The sequence below is a fragment of the Hemiscyllium ocellatum genome, chromosome 21 (assembly GCF_020745735.1).
Source record: "Hemiscyllium ocellatum isolate sHemOce1 chromosome 21, sHemOce1.pat.X.cur, whole genome shotgun sequence".
Taxonomy (NCBI): domain Eukaryota; kingdom Metazoa; phylum Chordata; class Chondrichthyes; order Orectolobiformes; family Hemiscylliidae; genus Hemiscyllium; species Hemiscyllium ocellatum.
Window position 1 is genome coordinate 54,777,126 of NC_083421.1, and position 22,741 is coordinate 54,799,866.

General features: G+C 41.6%; 1 protein-coding gene across 2 annotated transcripts in view; it reads left to right on the top strand.

Annotated features, from left to right (window-relative positions):
- The window catches only part of LOC132825893 (neuronal calcium sensor 1), a 162,724-nt gene that overhangs the window by 3,049 nt on the left and 136,934 nt on the right, over positions 1 to 22,741 (top strand). For both annotated transcript variants that reach the window (XM_060841503.1, XM_060841504.1), the window contains exon 2: positions 6,130 to 6,876. In XM_060841503.1, the coding sequence (XP_060697486.1) occupies positions 6,813 to 6,876 (64 nt within the window). In that variant the 5' untranslated portion in view covers positions 6,130 to 6,812. The remainder of the gene's footprint in view (positions 1 to 6,129; positions 6,877 to 22,741) is intronic.

Below are 22,741 nucleotides of genomic sequence, written 5' to 3' on the forward strand. Positions count from 1 at the left end.
TCGATACCCCCACCCAATGGAAAAGAGATTGTCGATTTATCTTCCATGCCCCTCATGATTTTATAAACCCCTGTAAGGTTATCCTCAGCCTGAGCTCCAGGAAAAACAGCCCGGGCCTATTCAGCCTGTCCCTATGGTGCAAATCTTCCAACCCAGGCAACATCCTTAAGTCTTTTCTGAACCCTTTCAATTTTCACAACATCCTTCCATTAGGAAGGAGACCAGAATTGCACGCAATATACCAAAAGTGACCTAACCAATGTCCTGTACAGCTGCAACATGACTTCCCAACTCCTTTACTCAATGCTCTGACCAATAAAGAAAAGCATACCAAATGCTGCCTTCACTATCCTATCTACCTGCAACTCTACTTTGGAGGAAGTATGAACCTGCATTGCAAGGTCTCTTTGTTCAGCAACACTCCCCAGGACCTTACCATTAAGTGTGTAAGTCCTGCTCTGATTTACTTTTCCAAAATGCAGCACCTTGCATTTAGTCTAAATTGAACTCCATTTGCCACTCCTCAGCCCATTGGCCCTTCTGATCAAGATCCTGTTGTACTCTGAGAGATCTTCTAGAAGAAAGTGAGGACTGCAGATGCTCCTTGGACTGCTTCCAACCATGAGGGATGAACTCAGATTTCTCCAGTTTCCTCATTTCCCCTCCCCCCCACCTTGTCTCAGTTCCAAGCCTCGAACTCAGCACCACCTTCCTAACCTGCAATCTTCTTCCTGACCTCTCCGCCCCCACCCCCACTCTGGCCTATCACCCTTACCTTAACCTCCTTCCACCTATCGCACTTCCAATGCCCCTCCCCCAAGTCCCTCCTCCCTACCTTTTATCTTAGCCGCCTTGGCACACTCTCCTCATTCCTGAAGAAGGGCTCATGCCCGAAACTTCGATTCTCCTGCTCCTTGGATGCTGCCTTTCTACTCTGAGAGATCCCATTGTACTCTCTATTATCCTCTTGAGGTTGGTGGTTAAGTAGGATATTTGACTCTAAGCTGAGTATAAACCCATTTTTATCCACTACGAAGACCGGCTGCTCCAACTTTGCAAAATTGCCCGACTTCATTTCAATGTTTTATCCATGCCATTTCACCATATCTTTGCCTTAACCATTGTCTGTACCTTTGTTGACATGTCATTGTGATGGATTTTTCAACTTCAAGGCCATATTCTGTACTACATTAAGTTTAGTTAATTCATGCCCATAATTTTCATTTGATTTTCAGTTTCCTAAATGTAGAATATTTGTGATCTTTGTCTCTTTTTCTTTGTTTTCCCAGGCTGTCACCCCATCTGATACTGATCACCTCTTCAACCTCTTCCGCATACAGTTCTCTGACTTTGGGTCCTGCACATTTCTTTTTTCATTCTATGTAACTCATTGATTACCTTTGTGTCTTGACCCTACCTTAGGAATTTCCTCCATAGACTTCTCCAGCACACTGCATTGCAACTTGCCCTCATCACTGGTTGGATACGGTCGCATTCTAAATTCCTCTTTCTTTGAGTTATCTGTTTTTCCTTTTTACCTTAGTCCAACAACAACAAGCTAATTGTTGTGTCCTCTGTATTTCCCGAGCTAAGGTTACTTCACTCAATACATACCAGGGGTCAAATTTAGCTTCACTTGTTTCTTAAATACATCATGAGGGGTAAACATTGTGTGTGCACGACGCATTTATCTTTTAAGTAGTTAGTAACCAAATTATATACCTGTCCAACATGACCTTTTTAAAAAAAAAAGTGGTCTTTCATTGCCTCTGTATTAATTCCCATTTCCTATCTTCTGTGGAGGTATCTTGCAAACTTCAGGGGAAAAATTAGAAGATAAAAACATTATTTTGATGTACTTAATGTGACATATTTAATAGGAAGAATGAGATATAACAAAACATAAAATGATGAAATTCTAAAAGGGGTGCAGGAGAAGAGGAGCCTGTGGGTATAGGTGCACAAGTTGTTGAAGATGGAAGGACTGGTTGAGGAAAGCTATGGAGGCAGTCAGGATCCTGGGCTTTATGAAAGATGCACAGATTAAAAAGCAGGAAAGCTTTGGGAAAACTTAAAACACTGATTCAGCTTCAGTAGGAGAATTGTGACCAGTTCTGGCACCACACATTTTAAAAAGCATGTGAGTAAAAGGAAATGTGATAGAGGTGCTCAGTCGTGAAGTGGGTAGAGTAGTTCCGGGGAAACTGTTCACTTTGAATGAATAGATAAAAATTTAAGGTAAAGGGGAAGAGTTTTAGAGGGGTTAAAAGAATTTTTGTTTTACTTGGAGAGTTGTGGATATCTGGAACTCTTTGTCTGAAAGTGGTAGAGATGGTGACCATCACAGCATTTAAGAGCTGTTTATGTCATTTGAGGTGCCATAGCATATGACACTGTGGATTGAATGGTGGAAAATTTGCAACACATGTGCATAGAGTAGTTAAGAAGGTGCTTAGGATGCTTGTCTTCATTGTTCAGACCATTGAGTGTAAGAGGTTGTACAGGATGTTGGTGAAGCCTCTTCTTGCATACTTGTGCAGTTCTTTCACCTTGTGATAAAAAGGATATTAAACTGGAGAAAGGTTACAAAAGATTTACCAGCAAATTGCTGGTAATGGAGGGTTTGAGTTATGAAAATAATCTGGATAGGCTGGGACATCTTTCACTGGGGCATAGAAGGTTGAGGGGTGCCTTGAGTGATGTTTATAAAATCTTGAGGGGCATAGATAGGTGAGTAGCAAAGTTTTTTTTTCTTAAGGTGGAAGATTCTCTCAGGGTGGTTCGTATGTCAAATGAATTGCTGGAGGAAGTGGTGGATGCAGTTATAACATTTAAAAGACATTTGGATAAGTACATGGATCGGAAAGGTTTAGAGGGATATGGGCCAATTCAGGCAAATGGGACTAGTTTCCTTTGGGAAACTTGGTCAGCATGGACTAGTTGGACTGAAGGGTTTGTTTCCATACAAAATGACTAGAGAAACTTAGAATATAGTAACAAGACTTCAATTTAGTAACCTGTTCCTAGTTTCTTCCCATATCTTTTGATCCCTTTAGTACTAAGAACTATATCTCCATGTTTCTTTGAAGTCTTTAATGTCTTGTCTGTCGCAGAGAATTCCACAGGCTTATTATATATGGGTGAAGCAATTTCTCTTCAACTCTCCCTAAAAGGCCCACCAGATGACCTTAGACTGTGACCTCTAATTATGGACCCCTGGTCATCGAGAAGATCACTCCTGCATCTACCCAGATTCATCCAGTTAAAATTTTACAAGCTTCTATGAAATAACCCTCATTCTTCTGAACTCTAGTGAATATAATCCCAAATGTCCCTCCCCATGCATCAGTCCTGTCATTCCAGAAATCAATCTTGTAAACTTTCTCTGTACTCCCTCAATTGCCAGAATGTCTTTCTCAGATATGGGTTTCAAAACCACACGCAGTACTCCAGGTGTAGCCTTACCAATGCCTAGCCAGTGCTTCTGTACTCAAATTCTCTCGCTATGAAAGTCAGCATGCTCCTTGCCTCCTTCACCACCTGCTGCATCTGCATACTTACTTCCAGTGACTGGTGCAGGAGGGCATCGCGATCTCACCACCCATTTCTCCAATCTGCCACTATTCAGATAATATGGTTGCCTGTCTTTGTCTGCAAAGTGGATAACCTCTCATTTGTCCACATTATACTGCATCTGCCATGTGTTTGCCCTGTTACTTGTTGTATTGAAATCACATTGAAGCATCTCTCTATCCTCCTCAAAGTATATCCTCACACCCAGCTTTGTGCAAACTTCAACATATGGTAGTCCATGGACTGATCCTAGTGATACACCACCAATCACTGTCTGCCACTCAAAATGACCCACTTATGTTTTTGTTTTTGATTTTGTTTTGTACTTTATCTGTGTGCCAACCAATCCTCAGTTCATTACTGGACGCAACATTCAATGCTATGCGCCTTAAATTTGAATGGCCATCTCTTGTGTGTTATTAAAAGCCTACTGAAAATTCAAGTAAACAACGTCTACCGACTTCCCCATATCCCCTCTACCAATTACATCCTCAAAGAATTTCCAGCAGGTCTGTTAAACATGACTTCCCCCTTTCTAAATCCACACTAAGGAGAAAGTGAGGTCTGCAGATGCTGGAGATCAGAGCTAAAAATGTGTTGCTGGAAAAGTGCAGCAGGTCAGGCAGCATCCAAGGAACAGGAGATTTGACGTTTCGGGCATAAGCCCTTCAGGATTCCTGAAGAAGGGCTTATGCCCGAAACTTCGAATCCCCTGTTCCTTGGATGCTGCCTGACCTGCGCTTTTCAAGCAACACCTTTTCAGTTCCAAATCTACACTAACTCTGTCCGATCCTATCACTATCTTCCAGATAATCTGCCATTAGATATTTATAATGGAGTCTAATATTTTTCACCCTCAGTTTGATTTCTGCCTCGGGTGATTGCCTGTGTGGAGTTTGCATATTCTCCCCGTGTTTGTGTGGGTTTCCTCCAGGTGCTCTGGTTTCCTCCCACAATCCAAAGATGTGCAGTTCAGGTGAATTGGCCATAGTGATAGGTGCATTAGTCAGGGGTGAATATAGGATAGAGGAATGGGTCTGCGTGGATTACTCTTCGGAGGACATGTTGGGCTGAAGGGCCTGTTTCCATACTGTAGGGAATCTAATCTAATCAGTGGCTGCAATATGTGCTATATGCAAAATGCATTGCAAAAATTTACCAAAGATCCTTAGACAGCAACTTGCAAGTTCATGACCACCTCCATCCAGAAAACTGGGGCTGCAGATATATGGGAGTGCCACCACCTGCAGGTTCCCCTCCAAGCTGCTCACCTTTCTGATTTGGAAATATATTGCGATTCTTTCACTGTTGCTGGATCAACATCCTGGAATTCCCTCCCTAAGGGCATAATGGGCCTATTAACGGCAGATGAACTGCTGTGATTCAAGAAGACAGCTCACCGCCTCCTTCTCAAGGTCAACTTTGAAGAAAGGGTAATAAAAAGAGTGAATTTTGACATTATCCAGCCAATGATGTCCTGTTCCAAGAATGAATTTTTAAAAAACTATTGATGTCAAGCAAATCAGTGTTTAATTCCCTGCTTTCTCTCTGCCAAGTCTCTTAGATAGTGGGGTTACATTAGCTATCCTCCAATCCACAGGAGCTGTTCCAGTGTCTATACAGTTTTGGAAGATGACTGCTAGTGCATCTGCTATTTCTAGGGTCATTTCCTCAAGCTCACTGGGATGAAGGTTCTCAGGTCGTAAGCGTTTATCTGTCATAAATGCTATTAGTTCCCCCAATACAATTTCCTTATTAATGCTAATTTATTCAAATTCCACCTCCAATTTGAATTGGAGATCCCCCATATTAGTGAAAATAGAACTAAATTATGTATTTAATTGGTCTGCCACCTCTTTGTTCCTCTTTATGAATTGCTTTGCTTCTGACTGTAGGGGACTTGTTTTCCTCTTTATTGATTATCTTTTAATGCTTATGTATGCTTTTGCTATTGGTTTGTATGTTCCCTGCAAATTACTCTTGTAGGTAGATGCTTGATGTCCAATGCAGACATGATATTTTAAAAGGTCTCTTTCTGTGATACAAAACTCTAATTCAACAACTGGTAATTGTATAATATTGGATACCAATGGCACTACTCTGATTTACTGTCTCATAAGTTGGATGGTGAACGTCTGTTCACACTTGACTATGTGCACCACTACTGAATCCACTTATAACCTGATCCAGTATCTGAGTTTGTATTCTTCCATTAAAGAATGCAATCTGGAGTAAATAATTTAGTCTGTTTATCCCATTCCTAAAATGGTGGTTCTGAGATTAATTGGCAGCACCTCACTGGTATTCCTGCTGAGATTAGTGAATGCAATATAGTTTGAAACTCAAGTCCTCTGAGAACTGTACAGCTGATCACTGCTTTATTTTTTGAGCCATTATTAGCGCAGTCTGGCTTAGATTGTATAATTATTTGCTTAGCTTTAGGGAGCATGAGGTGTTATTTTGCTTCTCAGTTGCAATAAAAATTAATTTGACATGTTCTTGAAATCTGGATAGCTATCATTGTGTACAATACCTGTACTGTTTTGTCTCTTCCAGGATTCCAAGGATTGTAGCATTGATTAACTGCTCGACAAACCAATCCAAGACATCGTCCTTTGAGATAGTTGACCATTTGCTGTTCAATAATGGTGTAATCACGCTTGAACTATTTAAACTGCATCATCAGTTTCTAAAATTAGAACAGAATAAAACAACTCTTTTAAATTGCTTCAATTCAGAGGATACGAAAGACAAAGAAATACTGTAAACACCACGCATCTCCCATTGTGGCTAAATTGAGCAACTGTCATTGAAGCTGGGGTCAGTGATTATCAACTCTTCATACCAAAGGAAAGCTGAAAACATCATCCATCTCCCGTAGGGACTATATTAAGTGAATCGTCGTTTCAATTGGGGTAATGGCTATTTAAAATTTCACACCAAAGTAAAGCTTCTGTGAGGGTGATTTTGAAGAAAGGGTAATAAAAAGAGTGAATTTTGACATTGTGTTTGGGCTGCTTATCAAACCTGTGGTGGAGTGACAAACAGGCCATTATTAAACCATCACCAAGGAAACCACAGCTGTGCAACATTACGCAAAGAGAACACAGGAGGCATCCTGAGAATTTTTCATTTCAAGAAATAATTCAAACTCACCATTAATTTTTCTGACTTGTTTGGAGCTCTGATTTCTTCAGACTGTAATATACTCTTCCAAAAATCCACTTTCTCATGCTGCAATGGGGAAGTCCAACAGCAAGCTGAAACCTGACGTTATAGAGGAGCTGACAAGGAAAACCTATTGTAAGTATTTAAGTAAATGTAAATTATGCAGATGTGTTTATTATCCAACTTCATTTTTTCTTTATCTTCCCCTGTGTTATTCAGAATCCTTTAGGTTGCAGGTAGGTTCTGTATACTGGCTGTATCATCACCCAACTAACAGTTGGAAAACAAGCCATTAAGAGGTGTAGTAGGGCAACTGAGATTCCTTTTTTTAAAGAAAAAGACTTCTGTTGGTGAAGAGTTCTGTGAGATTCTCTCTGCTTTTGTCTCCTTATAACCTGCTGACTAAAGTTAACCCATGTTGTTCTGCAGAATGGTTGGATATAAGTTCAAGATAAAATTGTGTTATTTTGTTGGCTTTTTTACTGTTGAGAAATGTTCTGATGACTTAATTTAAGCATCGTATACTTCAACCCAGATTCATTATTTTATAGATAGTTTAGCCTTTTTTTTAGACCCTGTCTTGAAATATTAATCATATAAACAAACTGTTCAGTCATTTCAATTTTGTATAATTGTATAACAAATGTAACGTGCAGTAGATTTGTAGTTATGCACCATTTCCCACAAGGAACAATGGCATCAATGAGCTTTTAATTGTCATTGACTATCAAGAACTCCAGTATGTTGAACTCTTGGTAAATGTTAAATATTTGAAGAGAAAAAGCTTCTTTGCATTTACTACTTGATATGGTTATACTCTGAAGTTCAGCTAGACTCCTCCATTTGTCCATATCTATGTCTCTGTCTCCTCCATATCTATTGTATGACAGGAATACAGATGGCCAAATCAGATCAGCCTTCCTATTCCTGTACTTGCAATGTAGTAAAACTAAAATATTCAATGGTCCTCACAATTGTGCCAATGATTCCTAATCAGACTTCTTAAATAACCAAAGTTCAGATTTTACCAATAACTGATATCCAGCATGTAGTGATTGGAACCAGGTGGACCTTGTTGATTGAGGTCCTTGATTGGGATTGTTACCTTGGCTAATGAGGGAGACCTACCAGTTGGAGGATGCTCAGGTGTGCGGTGGGATCCCGTCCGCGCCCACCCCAGCCCGCACGGAATTTCACATTAGCCCCGAGGTTCCATACTTCCTGTGGGAGCCTGTTCCCCACAACCTGAGCCGCCTCCGGAATTTTAATTTTGTCCCTTTTAAGGATGTAAAAAGGCAGGCCCTGTATCGACTGCTCATCCTCTTCTCCCTCATCCACTGTCCGAAACACCTTGGCGTGCCCATTTGCCACCGGGCGGTGGGGATCCCCAGTGGAGGGCTCTCTACGCGGGAGTCTTCCCCCTTTCTCTCGGGGATCTGGGGTGGAGGGTGCTGCACGCAGCAGTCCCCTGCAACCGCAGATTGCGGTGCTTCACAGACTCCCAGCCCAACTACTTGTTCTGTGGCGCTGTGGAGTCCATGGACCATGTGTATATTGGGTGTGGGCGATTACACTCCCTTTTTGATTTTCTTAAAAACCTTCTTCTCTGTTTTTGGTTGCACTTCAGTCCCACGCTCCTGATCTTTGGGCACCCGGTACGGAGGAGGGAGGGCAGGTCTGAAGACCTCCTTGTGGATCTGCTCCTGGGCCTGGCCAAACTGGCCATAAACAGGTCCAGGCAGCGGGTTGTGGAAGGGGTCGTCAGGGCTGACTGCCTGCCCCTCTTCCGCGGTTACGTTAGAGCCCTGTTGTTCTTGGAGAAGGAGCACGCGGTCTCCACCAACACCCTGGAGTTGTTCAGGGAGAGTTGGGCGCTGCAGGGAATGGAGTGCATTATTTCCCCCTCTAACTCTATTTTGATTTAGTCCCAGCCCTCCCCTTCACTGTTTGATCACACAGCATTGCCCTTTGATGTGAAGGGCACTGCTTGTGACTGGCCACTCGGGTGTTTCCTAAATGAAAAAAAAGAAAAAAAATTAGGGAGACCTGGCTGACCAGTACAAATAGGAGATTCCTTTCTTCCTGGTGGTGGAAATTGAATAAAAATAAAAAAAAATATAAATAGGAGATTTGGGCCAAATGGCTGGTTTCCACACTGTAGATATTCTAAACGCATCCTATTCATGCACCAATCCAGATATATAAATAGGCGATTTAGAATCTTTTCAGTTTAGGTTACTGACTGCTGGCTGGGCCACAGTCAGCGTGTTTCTGAAAAAAAAACAAATATATAAACAGAAGATTTAGAATCTCCTCAGTTCAGAGGGCTAAGTCTGAACTGGCTAGACAACCAGTATACTGTGCACAAGTAACTAAAAGCTGACATGTTGGGATACCAGCCTCTGCAGTTATTTGAGTGGCGACCGGAGAAAATAGTATGTGCCTTCACTCACAACAGTCATTTTGGAGTTGGGGTAAGTATTTTTGGCATCATGAATTTATTTGGAAAACTTCACTTGCTTGATCCTGCCGTTGAAGACTAGGTCCAGTTTGTGGAAAGAAAGCGATTTTTTTTCCCCCGGGTTAATGACACTGGGGTAGATGAAAAGCTGGTTTGTGGACTTGAGACAGCAAAAAGTCCTAGAAGGCCTGACTTGAGCAAGAAAACTCGCAAGCCAGTACTCAGAAGAGTACACACCCTGGGAAGCCACACTACATGTGAGTTGGTTGAAACCAGCACACTTGTAACAAGATTCGCTTGGGTCTCCAATCCTTAAGTTCACGCAAGACCTCATTTCAGACTGAGAACGTATACTGGGGAGCCGTTGCAAATTAAGCGTACAACTTTGTTTCTGTCTGCTATGAGAAGCAGTTGGTGCAATTGCTACTGATAGTAGTAAGAGCTCGGGCCCAAACTTACTCGGATGGAATTGGTTGAGAAAGATTCATCTGGATTGGCTCAACATTTTTTAGTCAGAAAATGACTGCCACATTGAAATCCTAGTGGAAAACCTAAAGTTCGTCAAGAAAGGCTTGGGACTATTAAAGGACCCAAGCCATTTTACTTGTTGACCAGGAAGCAATTCCACAATTTTGCAAGGCCTGCCTGTTGCCATTTGCTTTGCGGGCAAAAGTAGAGGCAGAAATAGGCAAGCTGGAGAATGAAGGAATTATCAAACCAGTGCAGTTTGCAGAGTGGGCAGCATGAGTCATACTGATTGTGAAGCCTGCCGGCTGGGTTTGCCTTTTATGGGGATTTTAAATAAATGTAAACTGCTTCTCGCAGTTAGATAAATACCGATTCCATTGCATTCAGAATTTCTATGCGAAGTTGACGTGGGGGTGGGGGAAGGGGAAGGCTGTCCTTTATGAACCTGGACTTGAGCCTTACCTACCTTCAATTGTGACTAGATGAGAAGTTCCAGAAGTATGCCACAATTAACACCCATTAAGGTTTATATCTGTATGCAAGACTGCCGTTTTGGGTATACCCTTTTCCAGTGGACCATGGAGAATATTTTACAAGTGCTACCCCACGTTGCCATTTATCTAGATGATGTGCTAGTAACTGACCAAACCAATTAAGAACACTTAGAAAACTTGGACATAGGGAATATGCTGGTGGCCATGGTTGGATGCTGACATAGCTGTGTTGGGCACTCCCCACCAAAAATATACTTTATTTATAAAATTATTTTGATATCTATACAATTGGTGATGCCATTCATACCTTCCATTTCTTTTCATACAGAGATCGGAATTAATCATTCGTATATACAAGTTTGTGTGTTGACCATCCAGATATTTTGCTGTGGCGTCGGCGGAGCCCAATTACTGAGTGGGCCCCCCTGTTTTTCTTAGGCAGGCAGACCTTACATGGTGGTCTTTCCCCACTGCGCCATGGCAGCAGCTGCCCCAAGCTTCAGTGTGTTCCTCAACATGTAGTCCCGGACCTTGGAATGTGCCAATCTGCAAAACTGAGTCGGGGTCAACTCCTTCAGCTGGAAGATCAACAGGTTTCGGGCAGATCAAAGAGCGTCTTTCACCGAGTTGATTATCCTCCAGGCACAGTTGATGTTTGTCTCGGTGTGCGTCCCTGGGAACAGACCTTAGAACACGGAGTCACGGAGCTGCTCAGGATGAACCTTGATAAACACCCACTGCATTCCTCTCCAGACTTCCTTTGGATAGGCACATTCCACAATGAGGTGTGTGACAGTCTCGTCCCCATCTCAGCCGCTTTGAGGGCAGCGTGTGGTGGGGCAGAGAGTCCGGGCGTGCATGACGGATCTCACAGGCCGAGCCCTTCTCACCACCAGCCAAGCCATGTCTTGGTGCTTGTTTGTAAGTTCTGGCGATGAGGCATTCTGCCAAATGACTTTGACAGTCTGTCCAGGGAACTGCTCAACAGGATCCGCCCTCTCCCTTTCCCAAAAGGTCTCAAGGACATGATGTGCTGACCACTTCCTGATGGACATGTGGTCAAAGGCGTATTTCTTCTTAAACTTCTCCATGAAGGACAGGTGATATGGAATGGTCCAACTACTCGGTGCGTTCCGTGGCAGTGAGCCCAGGCCCATCATTTACAACACCGGGGGCAGGTAGAACCTCAATATGTAGTGATACTTAGTGTTTGCATACCGGGGATCCATGCACTGCTTGATGCAGCTACATACAAAAATGGCCATCATGGTGAGAGTGGCATTGGGTGTGTTTATTTAACCTCATTGTCCAGACCTTTATACATGGTCTCCCTTCGGGCCCGGTCCATCTTTGATCTCCACATGAAGTGGAAGATGGCCTGGGTGACTGCGGTGGCACAGGTTCTGGGAACAGGCCAGACCTGTGCCACATATAACAACACTGACAGTACCTCACACCTGATGACCAGGTTTTTCCCCGCATTGGAGAGCGACCATTGCTCCCATCTGCCTAGTTTCTGCCTCACTTTCCTGATCTAGTCCTCCCAAGACTTGGAGCACGCCTCCAGCCCCTCCAAACCAAATACCCAGCACCTTCAGGTGGTCAGTCCTAACGGTGAGGGGGATAGAGGATTGGTTGGCCCAGTTCCCAAAGAGCATAGCCTCGCTCTTACCTCAGTTTACCTTGGTCCCCGAGGCCCATTTGGACTAGTCACATATGCACATGAGTTTGTGCACGGACAGTGGATCCGAGTACAAAACTGTGACGTCATCCACGTACTGGAGGCCTTAACCCGTAGGTCCCCTGCTGCCATGAATAGTCACCCCTCTCAGGCTCGTGTCCTTCCTGATGCACTCGACAAATGGCTCTATGCAGCACACAAACAAGGCAGGAGAGAGAAGGCAGCCCTGCCTGACTCCAGATCTGACTGGGAAGTTGTCTGATTCCCACCCATTGATTGAGACTGCACTGACAATGTTGGTGTAGAGCAGTCTGATCTAATTGCAGATTCCCTCCCCAAAGCCCATTTTGGAGAGAACATCTCTCAAATACATAGGCGATATCCTGTCAAAGATGTTCTCCTGGTCCAGGCTGAAAAGGCAAGTGTTCATCCACCTGTCCTGCACATAGGCGATCCTATCCCTGAGAAGTGCGAGACTCTCAGCGATCTTCCTGCCCGGTACAACAGAGGGCTGGTCAGGGTGAATCACCGATCCTAGAGCAGAACTGACCCGGTTGGCAATGACCTTTGACAAGATTCTGTTTAATAGTGAGATTGGTCTCCAATTTCTAATTTCCTCCCTGTCGCCCTTCTGCTTGTAGCTGAGGATGATGATGGCTTTCCTGATGGATTCGCTCATGGTACCTGCCAGAAGCATACTGACATACACCTCCAGCAGGTCCTGGCTAATCAAGTCCCATAGAGCAGAATAGAGCTCGACCGGTAAGCCATAGCTTCTGAGAGTTTTATTCTTTTCGAAGGACTCGACGGCCTTGGGTCAGCTCATCCAAAGATAGCGGCTGGTCCAGGCTCTCCCGTGTCCTGTTGTCTAAGACCTCTGTGATAGAGGACAGAAACAACTGGGAGGTAGTGCTGTCAGTTGGCTTCGAGTCATACAGACTGCCAAAGAAGGATTTGCTGATCCTCATGATGTCAGCCTGAGATGACGTTACCGAGCCATCTTCTTCCTTCAGGCTGTTGAGCACAGAGCTCTCTTTGTGCACCTTCTGGAAGAAGAAACGTGAGCATGTCTCGTCCTGCTCCACGAAGCGGACCCTGGACCGGAAGATTAGCTTGGAGGCCTCCGAGACAAAGAGCGAGGCTTGCTGGCCCTTCACCGCCTGGGGGTCCTGCGTGACATCGACCCCCATCGTCTGCAACAGGAGCAGGTTTTGCATACTTTCCTGGAGTTGGGACAGTTTTTCTTGCCTCTCTCTCGCATCCTTGAACACCTTTGAGGATGAGGAACCTCTTGATGTTCCCTTTTACTGTTTCCCACCAGTCTGCTGGAGCCTCAAAGAGGGGCTTCATGGTTCTCCAACCTGTGTAATCCCTCTTGAGCTCCTCAGTGTTTCCTGGGGTCAACAGTTTTGTGTTTATCTTTCACGTTCCCTTACCAGCCTGCTACTTGTTCTGTAAGTGACAGTCCGCCAGCAGGAGGCAGCGGCACTCCCCACCAACAAGACTAAATATTGCCACCAGCGGTGGCCCCACTTCCATGAGAATGGTCGGTTACATGTTGACTGTGCCAGTCCTTTCATGGGCTCAATGTTCCTGGTCATAGTGGATGCCCTTTCAGAGTGGTTGGATGTGCATATAGTCTGTTCAGCAAACTCGGGGATAGCAATTGAGAAGCTGCGAGTGTTGTTTGCGATATTTGAACTCCCAGAAGTATTGGTCACCAATGATGGGATGTTATTTGCCACCAGGCCATTTAAGTATTTCCTGAAATCGAGTGGCATTTGTCACAAGGGTAGTTCCGTACTATCTATCGTCCAATGGTCTGGAGGAAAGTGCAGTCCAAATGTTGAAGGCAGACTTAAAGAAGCAGCCTACAGAGTCACCTGATACCAAATTGTCTGGTTCCAGTTCAATTTTAGGACCACCCCACACTCAACAGAAAGAGTTCCAGCAGAGTTGCTGATGGCGCAATGACTCACTAGATTAAACTTGACATTTCCAGACTTCTCGGGGGGGACAGTTAAATGACAGCCTCCACTAAGCAAGAGAGAGAATTTCATGCGGGTGTGAGGTTTGGTGCATGAATCATGGAAATGGTCCTGATGGGTACGGTGTGAGGTGCATGTGAGTCCCTTGACTTATAAAGTTTGGAGTTTTGGTAGGTGGCAGTCCTGGACCAACCTGTCGATCAACTGAAATCAGTTAGCTTGTAAATGGGCAGAGGCAAACCATACCTGGCCCCTCAGAACAGCCAGGTCAGAAATCGTAGGTTCTCCCCTTTGATTTGGTGTCGAGGAAATTTCAAAGTGTGAGATGGATGCACCCTTGATACCATTGCTATCAGAAAAAGAGGAGAAATCCCTTCCAAGATGCTCCAGAAGCAAGTAATGGGCTATGTTGGGGTGCGTGCTGCCCATGTCAGAATCTGAATCAGAGGAGCTAGACCTGGGGTGGGAAAAGTCGCAGGTCAAGCTACAAGCCCAAAGACCAGGCCTATGTTCCTGGACTTAAAGGGAGTGGGATGTAGTTATTGAAACCTGTTTACGACACGGTCCTTGATTGGGATTGTTAACTTAGGCTAATCAGAAAGTCCTGGCTGACCAAAATAAACAGGGCAGTTTACCCCCGCCCACTCCCTTCACTTTCTCTTTCGCAAAGCCCCTACCAGGTCTTTGCTTGTGACTGATTCCTTGGCCACGGGTACTTTCCCGGTGGTTGGAATGTTAATAAAGATATTTACCCAACTGGTGTCTCTTACTGTGTCCTGCAGCTGTTCACATGCAACATGATTGCTGGGGAAAATAAGCACTACTACTGTATGGCAGTAGTGCAAGGGGAAAAAATAACCAGGAGCTTTGAATCCCCTCAGTTGAGTACTGACTCTAAGCTGGCTGGTAATAGCCAGAGTAAGAAAAAACAAAAAACTTACAATCAGTGCAGTTAGAATCTCTTGAGTTCAGGGGACTGACTTCAAGCTAGCTGGCCACAAGTAAATAAAGGGTGTTTTGGTCACAGGATATCTGGCCTCTATGCAGTTAATTCATACGCCAGGTTTATAGTTTAATCAAAACAATTAATTTATTAATAATACAGTAGCTTTAGCAGGGGTAATATTAATAACAGAATCTCATTATTTATAGTTTAAACCCACTTTCCATTGATCCTAGCCCCCACTTTCATAAACACAGACAAACACACAGTTAAGGAATAAGTGAAAATGAAAGATAAATGAGATGTAACTGCCAATTCACTGGAGCAGATTGTACAACCTGTAACATCACAGGCAGATGGGATTGCATCTTGCTTGGATTCTGAAGACACTGATCAGCTTCCTCCATGTTTGAGGAATCTTTGCTTAATACTTAGAACTGAGATTTTATTGTCCAAACATTCAAAACATTGATAATGGGAGGATAACCTGGGAGCAATCGAATTTCTGTTCTGTAGCTTTGGCACTCATAATTCTTCTGGCAAAAACACAGTTCAAATTTGAGTTTCTGTTTTTGTTTTTATTTTCAACATTGCCTTGGCATTATCCTGCCTGTGAAGCCTCTGTTAACATTCAAATATTTGCCATCTGTTTGAGCATAATGCTCTATAACAGTACTTTGAACAACAATCAACCTATAATTTAACTTCCAGACCTGGCCTCATATAGAAATATCAGTTTGCTTATTCTCTTTAAAAAAAAATATCGACTGTTGCTCACGGTTAAAGACTCATACAGCAAGGAAACAGACGGTTTGGTCTCATAGTCCATGCCAACCAAGTTTCCCAAACTAAAGTAGTCCCATTTGCCTGCATTTGGCATATTCCTCTAAACCTTTCCTATTTATGTACTTATTGAAATGCCTTTTAAATGTTGTAATTGTACCTGCACCTATCACTTTCTTTGGCAGTTCATTCCACATACGAACTACCCTGTGTCCTTTTTGAATCTTTCTCCTCTCAGTTTAAAAATATGCCCCTAGTTTTGAACTCACTCAACCATAGATAAGGTGAATAGCAGAGGTCTTTTTCCTATGCCCTTCATGTTTCTATCGACCTCAATAAGGTTTTCCCTCAATATCCTACCTTCCAATGAAAAAGTCCCAGTTCAAAAGTCGCCCTTTGCTCTCAGTTCACAGCTCTAAGCCAAAAATTATAAAAGTAAACAACAGTGAAGATCTCAGCACTCTATATCCAGTACTAAATGTAGCTTGGTACTTCTATCACTAACCATATCGATGGAACCTGGCATTATGGCCACACTGGGTTTCCATTTTTTATATTCATTAATGGAATATGGGTTTTGCTGTCAAAGACAGAATTTAGTTTAGGGTATAGGTTTGCTCACTGAGCTGTAGGTTTGATATCCAGATGTTTCATTACCTGGCTAGGTAACATCATCAGTGGCGACCTCCAAATGAAGCGAAGCTGTTGTCTCCTGCTTTCTATTTATATGTTTGTCCTGGATGGGGTTTGTGGTGATGTCATTTTCTGAGGGGTTGATAGATGGCATCTAGATCTAATTGTTTGTTTATGGTGATGTGGTTGGAGTGCCAGGCCTCTAGGAATTCTCTGGCATGTCTTTGCTTAGCCTGTCCCAGGATAGATGTGTTGTCCTAGTCGAAATGGTGTTTTTTTTTCATCTGTGTTTAGGGCTACACACCATTTCGATTGGGACAACATATCTATCCTGGGACAGGCTAAGCAAAGACCCTCCAGGGCTACACACGGATGAAAAAAAACACCATTTCGACTGGGACAACACAGCTATCCTGGGGCATGCTAAGCAAAGGCATGCCAGAGAATTCCTAAAGGCCTGGCACTCCAACCACAACGCCATAAACAAACACATAGATCTCGATATCATCTATCAACCCCTCAGAAAACAAACAGGAAATGACATCACCACAAACCCCAAGAACCCCATCCAGGACAAACATATAAATAGAAAGCAGGAGACAACAGCTTCGCTTCACTTGGAGGTCACCACTGATGCTATTACCTAGCCAGATAATGAAATGTCTGGATATCAAACCTACAGCTCAGTGAGCAAACCTACACCCTAAACTTCAACCTGAGCTACAAACCTTGCAAAAACAGAATTTAGTGTCTAACTGTAATAGCCTTTGAACTGAGTGGCTTGCTATGCCCTTGCAGCAGGCAGTTAAGAGTCATCAACATTGCTGAGAGTTACTTGTAGGCTAGATCTGGTGAGGATAGTAGATGATGAACTAAATGGATTTTTGCAATGATTATTACATTTTGCCGTGATACATTTTAATTCCAGATTTTTTTAAACTGAAGATTTCTTGCTCCAGAATATTAGCCTGGCATTCCAGATTACCAGTCCTGTGGCATTGCCACTATTTCTCCACATCTCCTGTCAAAATGTAAAAATAAATTACATGGCATTGTCTTCACCAGAATGCCTGTTTTGGGCATGTCTGTCCATGACAGAATTGGTAGTAATGATCATAATAGAATCATAGTGAAGATCAAATTTTGTATTTATCAAAGAAAATTTCTGACATCCAGTGGGAGACCACTTTACTGTGATAATACAATAGCACATTGGGATGTCATGCATTTCAGCATCAGCAGAAGTTTATACAATCTATTCTCATTCCCTGCCCAGGGATCACCATTAAAGCAGGAAACCATCTCTCACAATCACATTTGGAAGGGCTAAACCAACCAGACATGAAAATGAATTCTAAAAATTCTCAAAGTAGTATAATTGATTAACTGCATGCTGGAAAAAAGTATACAGGCTCCAGATAAAGCCAAGCTATTCTAAAAACCACTGAATTAAGCAAAAGCTGTCGACTGTTTTCAATAGAGAATGGTATTTTACTTGGGAGGCAAGCACATTTATGTGAAATAGGGCCAAAGCATTTGTATTCTTGACTCAAGTGTTAGCTGAATCATCCTACTTGCTGTTGAGCTACCCCCATCATAGATATCAGTTTAGTTCATGCCATATGATATTAAAAAATTGGTTTAAGTGCAGTTGACACGATAATAGCTCTGGGGCTTGACAATATCTTGGCTGTTCTACTGAAAACATGAAAGCAGTGATAGCTAGTTCCCTAGGCAGGTTATGGCATGGTGTTCACCTGATAATTGCATAGACAAGTCTTATCCACACAAAAAACCATCTTACCCAACTTATTAGTTACATTCATCTATCAGTAAAATCATGGAAGAAGTGCTACTAAGTGATGCTCCAAAATCACCTACTGACCAATGTGTCTTTCAGAACAACTTGGCTCCAGGTCTCATTACAGCCTGAATCTAGACAGGCATTAATTGAATACCAGAGGTAAGGAAAAGTAGTTGCCTTTGATATCATGGTAATATCAAGCCAAGTATTGCACCAAGGAGCCACAACAATACTGGTCAAAGGCGTGAAAAGGAGAACTTCTGTTTGCCGTAAGTTATGCCTGACATTCAATTTGGTCTGACAAGTAGCAAATCATGTCATGCAATATTGTGCCACCTTGAAAGACAACACTATTGTTGAGTTTACATCCACAAACTTCATAGTTGATCAGAATTTGAGCTGGAATAGCTATTTGAATACTATGATTACAATACCAGGTCAGAGGCTGATACATTCAAAAGACTGACTCATACTTGACTGCTCAAAGCCTGTCCCCAACCATGTGTTAAGTTAGCACTGGAATTGATAGTTACCTAAATGGTTAGGAAAAGTAACTTGATTGAAAAAATTTCAGAAAAATATGTGTTCTGTACTGATGCTTCACTGACAAAGAGCTGGTATACCCTCAGTCTGCAAGAACAATTGACCACAAAACAAAGCCTACAATCTTGGTGAATGATTTTTTTTCTTTTGTTTCAACTTTCTCTCTTTTAAAATGTAGCTTTTATTGCTGGGTGAGTTACGCTGAAATTCAAGCAAATATCTGAACAAACTCATCTGTAATTCCTGATTAGTGAATTATTTACCATTTACTCTGCTTCCCTTTGAGATGAGCACTTTTCCAACCTTTGGAGTCTGTGATGAGAATTGATTAGTGTTCTGTGTTTTAAGGCACAGGGTATTGTGCTTACTAATGAATGCAGCAAAAATAATTTCAGATGCTACTGCAATGCATGCAGCTTTCCTAGTTGTCAATTATAGTATAATTTCTGCTCTGTCATAAAATTTAATATAATGAGTCTGCAACCTTTTGAAAATATTTTATGTTGTTATTGCTGTTCATCTTTTTTTTATTTATCTCATAGATTGGTTTGCAGCTATACTTCAAAAAGTATAGCTTTGAACAGACATTTCCGAAGCAGAGAACAGTTATTTCAAACTATCCTCTAGCTTTATTTCTAGATTGGATTAAGAGATATGTTATGTATTACAATATTGAAACAAAGTGATAAATTGTATTATTGAAAAGCGAATTTAGATATACAGAGGAACCTCGATTATCCGGCATTCAATTATCCGAATTTCAGATTATCTGAGCAAGATCGCAAGGTCTCGATGCTTGAATGCCTGATAACAGAGTTTAGTCGATTATCTGAACAAAATACTCCCCGCCCAAGTCATTTGGATAATCAAGGTTCCTCTGTATCGCCTTCTGTGATGATTATGATTCATCGTATGAAAATGAAAGTTAAAAGAATGCCAAAAGTATTAATGTCATCCAAAGTGAAAGCCTTTGAAAGTCTGGATATGTAACCCTAAAATAAATCTATCTTGTGGAGCATGATAATCAGTTAATTCAGTCATTTTAATGTAAATTATTTTTGTTTCTGGGAAATAAAAATGCTAGCAATATTCCATTTGATAAAAATAAATACTTGTACTTATATAAAGCTTTGCATCACCACAAAATATCTTAGTGCTTTATTGTCAATTAAATACTTTTAAAATGCAGTCACTGTTGATATGTGTGAATCAAGGAAGACACTGTGTTCAGCAAGCTCCCACAAATGTCAACATGACCATGACTAGACTTTCTCTTCCTATGATGTTGATTGAGGGATAAAGATTAGCCAAGTTATTGGGAAACCAGGGATAACTCCCCGACTCTTCTTTGAAATAGTTCCATAGGATCTTTCCATCTATCTGAGCAGGGAGATGACGCATTTATCATTTCATCCAAAAGTCTGTACCTCTAGCAGCATATTACTCTCAGTACTCTACTAGAGTGTCAGCCTTGACTTTGTATTCAAGTAGGAGTAGAACTTGAACTTTGTGATTAGATATGTGCTTGTTGCCAAATGTGTCACTCCCAAACAGTGCACTGTATTGTAGAAAGTATGATGATCTCAGCTGATATTAATACTGGACAAGTCAGATCCCTGAATGAAATCTGGTTTGATAAATTGATTGTTAATTCTTAACAATTTCTTTCTAATTCTGCTGGCATGAAACTTTCTTTCACAGTTCTGAAGGCCTAATCTTTGAGATCTATAAAATTGATCTGTAGCCAGCCTCTCTCAACTTGGAAATTCCATAGACTATAAATTTCTTTTGCTGAGATAACTGGCACCCTTGAATTAAAAGTTTGATTCACCTCCTTAGAGAAACTTAACTGGGTTCCTGATTCATCTGATTTGAGACCTTGAACCTTCAGCTCTGGAATAAAAGTACTGAAGTAATGGTTTCAAAAGTATGAACATTTTATCAATAAACATCACATGGGTTCTTTTCGGCACTTGATTGCAATTACTTGTTTTCTTTGAATTGATACTGTTAGGTCATTGTTTCAAATGATTTTCTGACCTCTTTATGAACAACTTTCCATAGAATTGACCTGCAATCATTTATCTTGATTTAAAAATTCAAATCCCTAAATTTAACATGTATACATAATACACGTTTCATCATTTTAGAGCTTCTTTGCAGTTTGATAGCCTGAAACACATCAGGCTAAAGTTGTTCCAGTATCATAGACTCATAAAGCGGTAGAGCATAGAAACAGATTCTTCAGTCCAATTTGTCCATGTCAACCTGATATCTTGAATTAATCTAGTCCCATTTGCTAGCATTTGGCCCATATCCCTCCAAACCCTCCTATATATGTATGTATGTATGTGTGTATATATATATATATATATATATATACACACACACCCACCCATCCAGATGCCTTTTAAAAGTTGTAATTGTACCAGCCTCCAGTACTTCCTCTGGCAGCTCATTCCATACACCACCATCCTCTGTGTGAAAATGTTGCTCCTTAGGTCCCTTTTAAATCTTGCCTCTCACCTTAAACCCATGCCTTCTAGTTTTGGACTCCCTGATCCCAGAGAAAAGACCTTGGCTATTCACTTTATCCATGCCCCTCATGATTTCATTAATCTCTATAAGGTGCCCTCTGACATTCCAGGGAAAAAGCTCCAGCTATTCAGCCTCTCCCTTTCAAGTTTCACATCATCTTTGTTATAGCAGAGAGACCAGAATTGCACACAGAATTCCATAACTGGCCTAACCTATGTCCTGTACAGTCTCAACATGACCTCCTAACTCCTATACTCAATGAAGTGACCAATCAAGGCAAACATACAAAATGCCTTCTTCATTATCATGTCTATCTACGACATATAAATGATTTGGATGTCAACATAAGAGGTATAGTTCATAAGTTTGCAGATGAAACCAAAATTGGACCGTGAAGACGGTTACTTCACATTACAACAGGATCTTGATCAGATGGGCCAATGGGCTGAGAAGAGGCAGATGGAGTTTAATTTAGATAAATGTGAGGCGCTGTACTTTGAGAAAGCAATTTTTTTTAATAGATATTTTTATTAGAAGTTTAACATTTTTACAGATTTACAAAAATAAACAAAACTCTCAAGTATAAACATTGATATACAATTAAATCTTAAATAAATAATAACCAAAATTTAACAAAAGAAAAATACCGAGAAAGAAAAAAAACAAAGCTCAACTAACTACTAATCTAACCTACAACTAACCAGAGTGTATAATTAAGTCTCTTACATTATTCAAATAAGAGATAGAAAAAAAACAATGGATAACACAGAAATTGGATAGTGAGATACATGCTCAGAATGTGTTAACATCAAATGTAACAAAACCCGTATTCGTGCGGGATTTCTCTCCCAAGGGACCCCGGACCAGCCAAGTTTGTATTCTCAATTAAATAAAAGCCCTTGTTAGGATAACCGAAATATCTGTATTTATATAATTCAAGAAGGGCTGCCATATTTTATGAAATAATTCGGTCTTTCGGTGCACCATTTTGTAAGGAAGTCAAGGGGAATACATTCCATAATTAATCTGTGTCAATTTGAAAGTCCAGGAGGGCCTCAGCCACCCAGTTTAACAATATATATTTCCTTGCACAGAAAGAGAGAATAGAAAATAATCTCTTTTCGTGCATATTCAGGGAGGGTAAGTTCGAAAAGCCCAAAAGGAGAGATACAGGGTCCACTTTAATTTCCGTTCCTAAAATTTCTGTCAGGGTACTTGCTACTTTAGCCCAGTATCTACGGATCTTATGACAGGTCCATAGGCAATGAACAAGAGTGCCCACCTCTATTTTACATTTGGGACACATTGGAGATGCTCCTGCCTTAAATTTTGCCAATCGATCCGGTGCTATATGGGCCCTTCAGCTGGGTAGCCTAAGTTCTGTTGTAGATGGTGATTCTTCTGGCGTTTTCCCAAATCTCATTCCACGTTTCTGTAGAGATTTCTAATCCTAAATCCTGATCCCATATTTTAAGCAGATTGTCCATATCTCTCGATACTTCATCATGTAGTAAATGATAAATAATACTGATGGAAGATACCCCCATTGGTCGTAGCACTCTACTTTCTCTATCTGATTTATAAAGACTATCTAATAACGTAGTCTTCTTCTGCATATAATCTCGAATTTGGAAGTATCGAAAGAGGTCCCCATTAGGTAATCT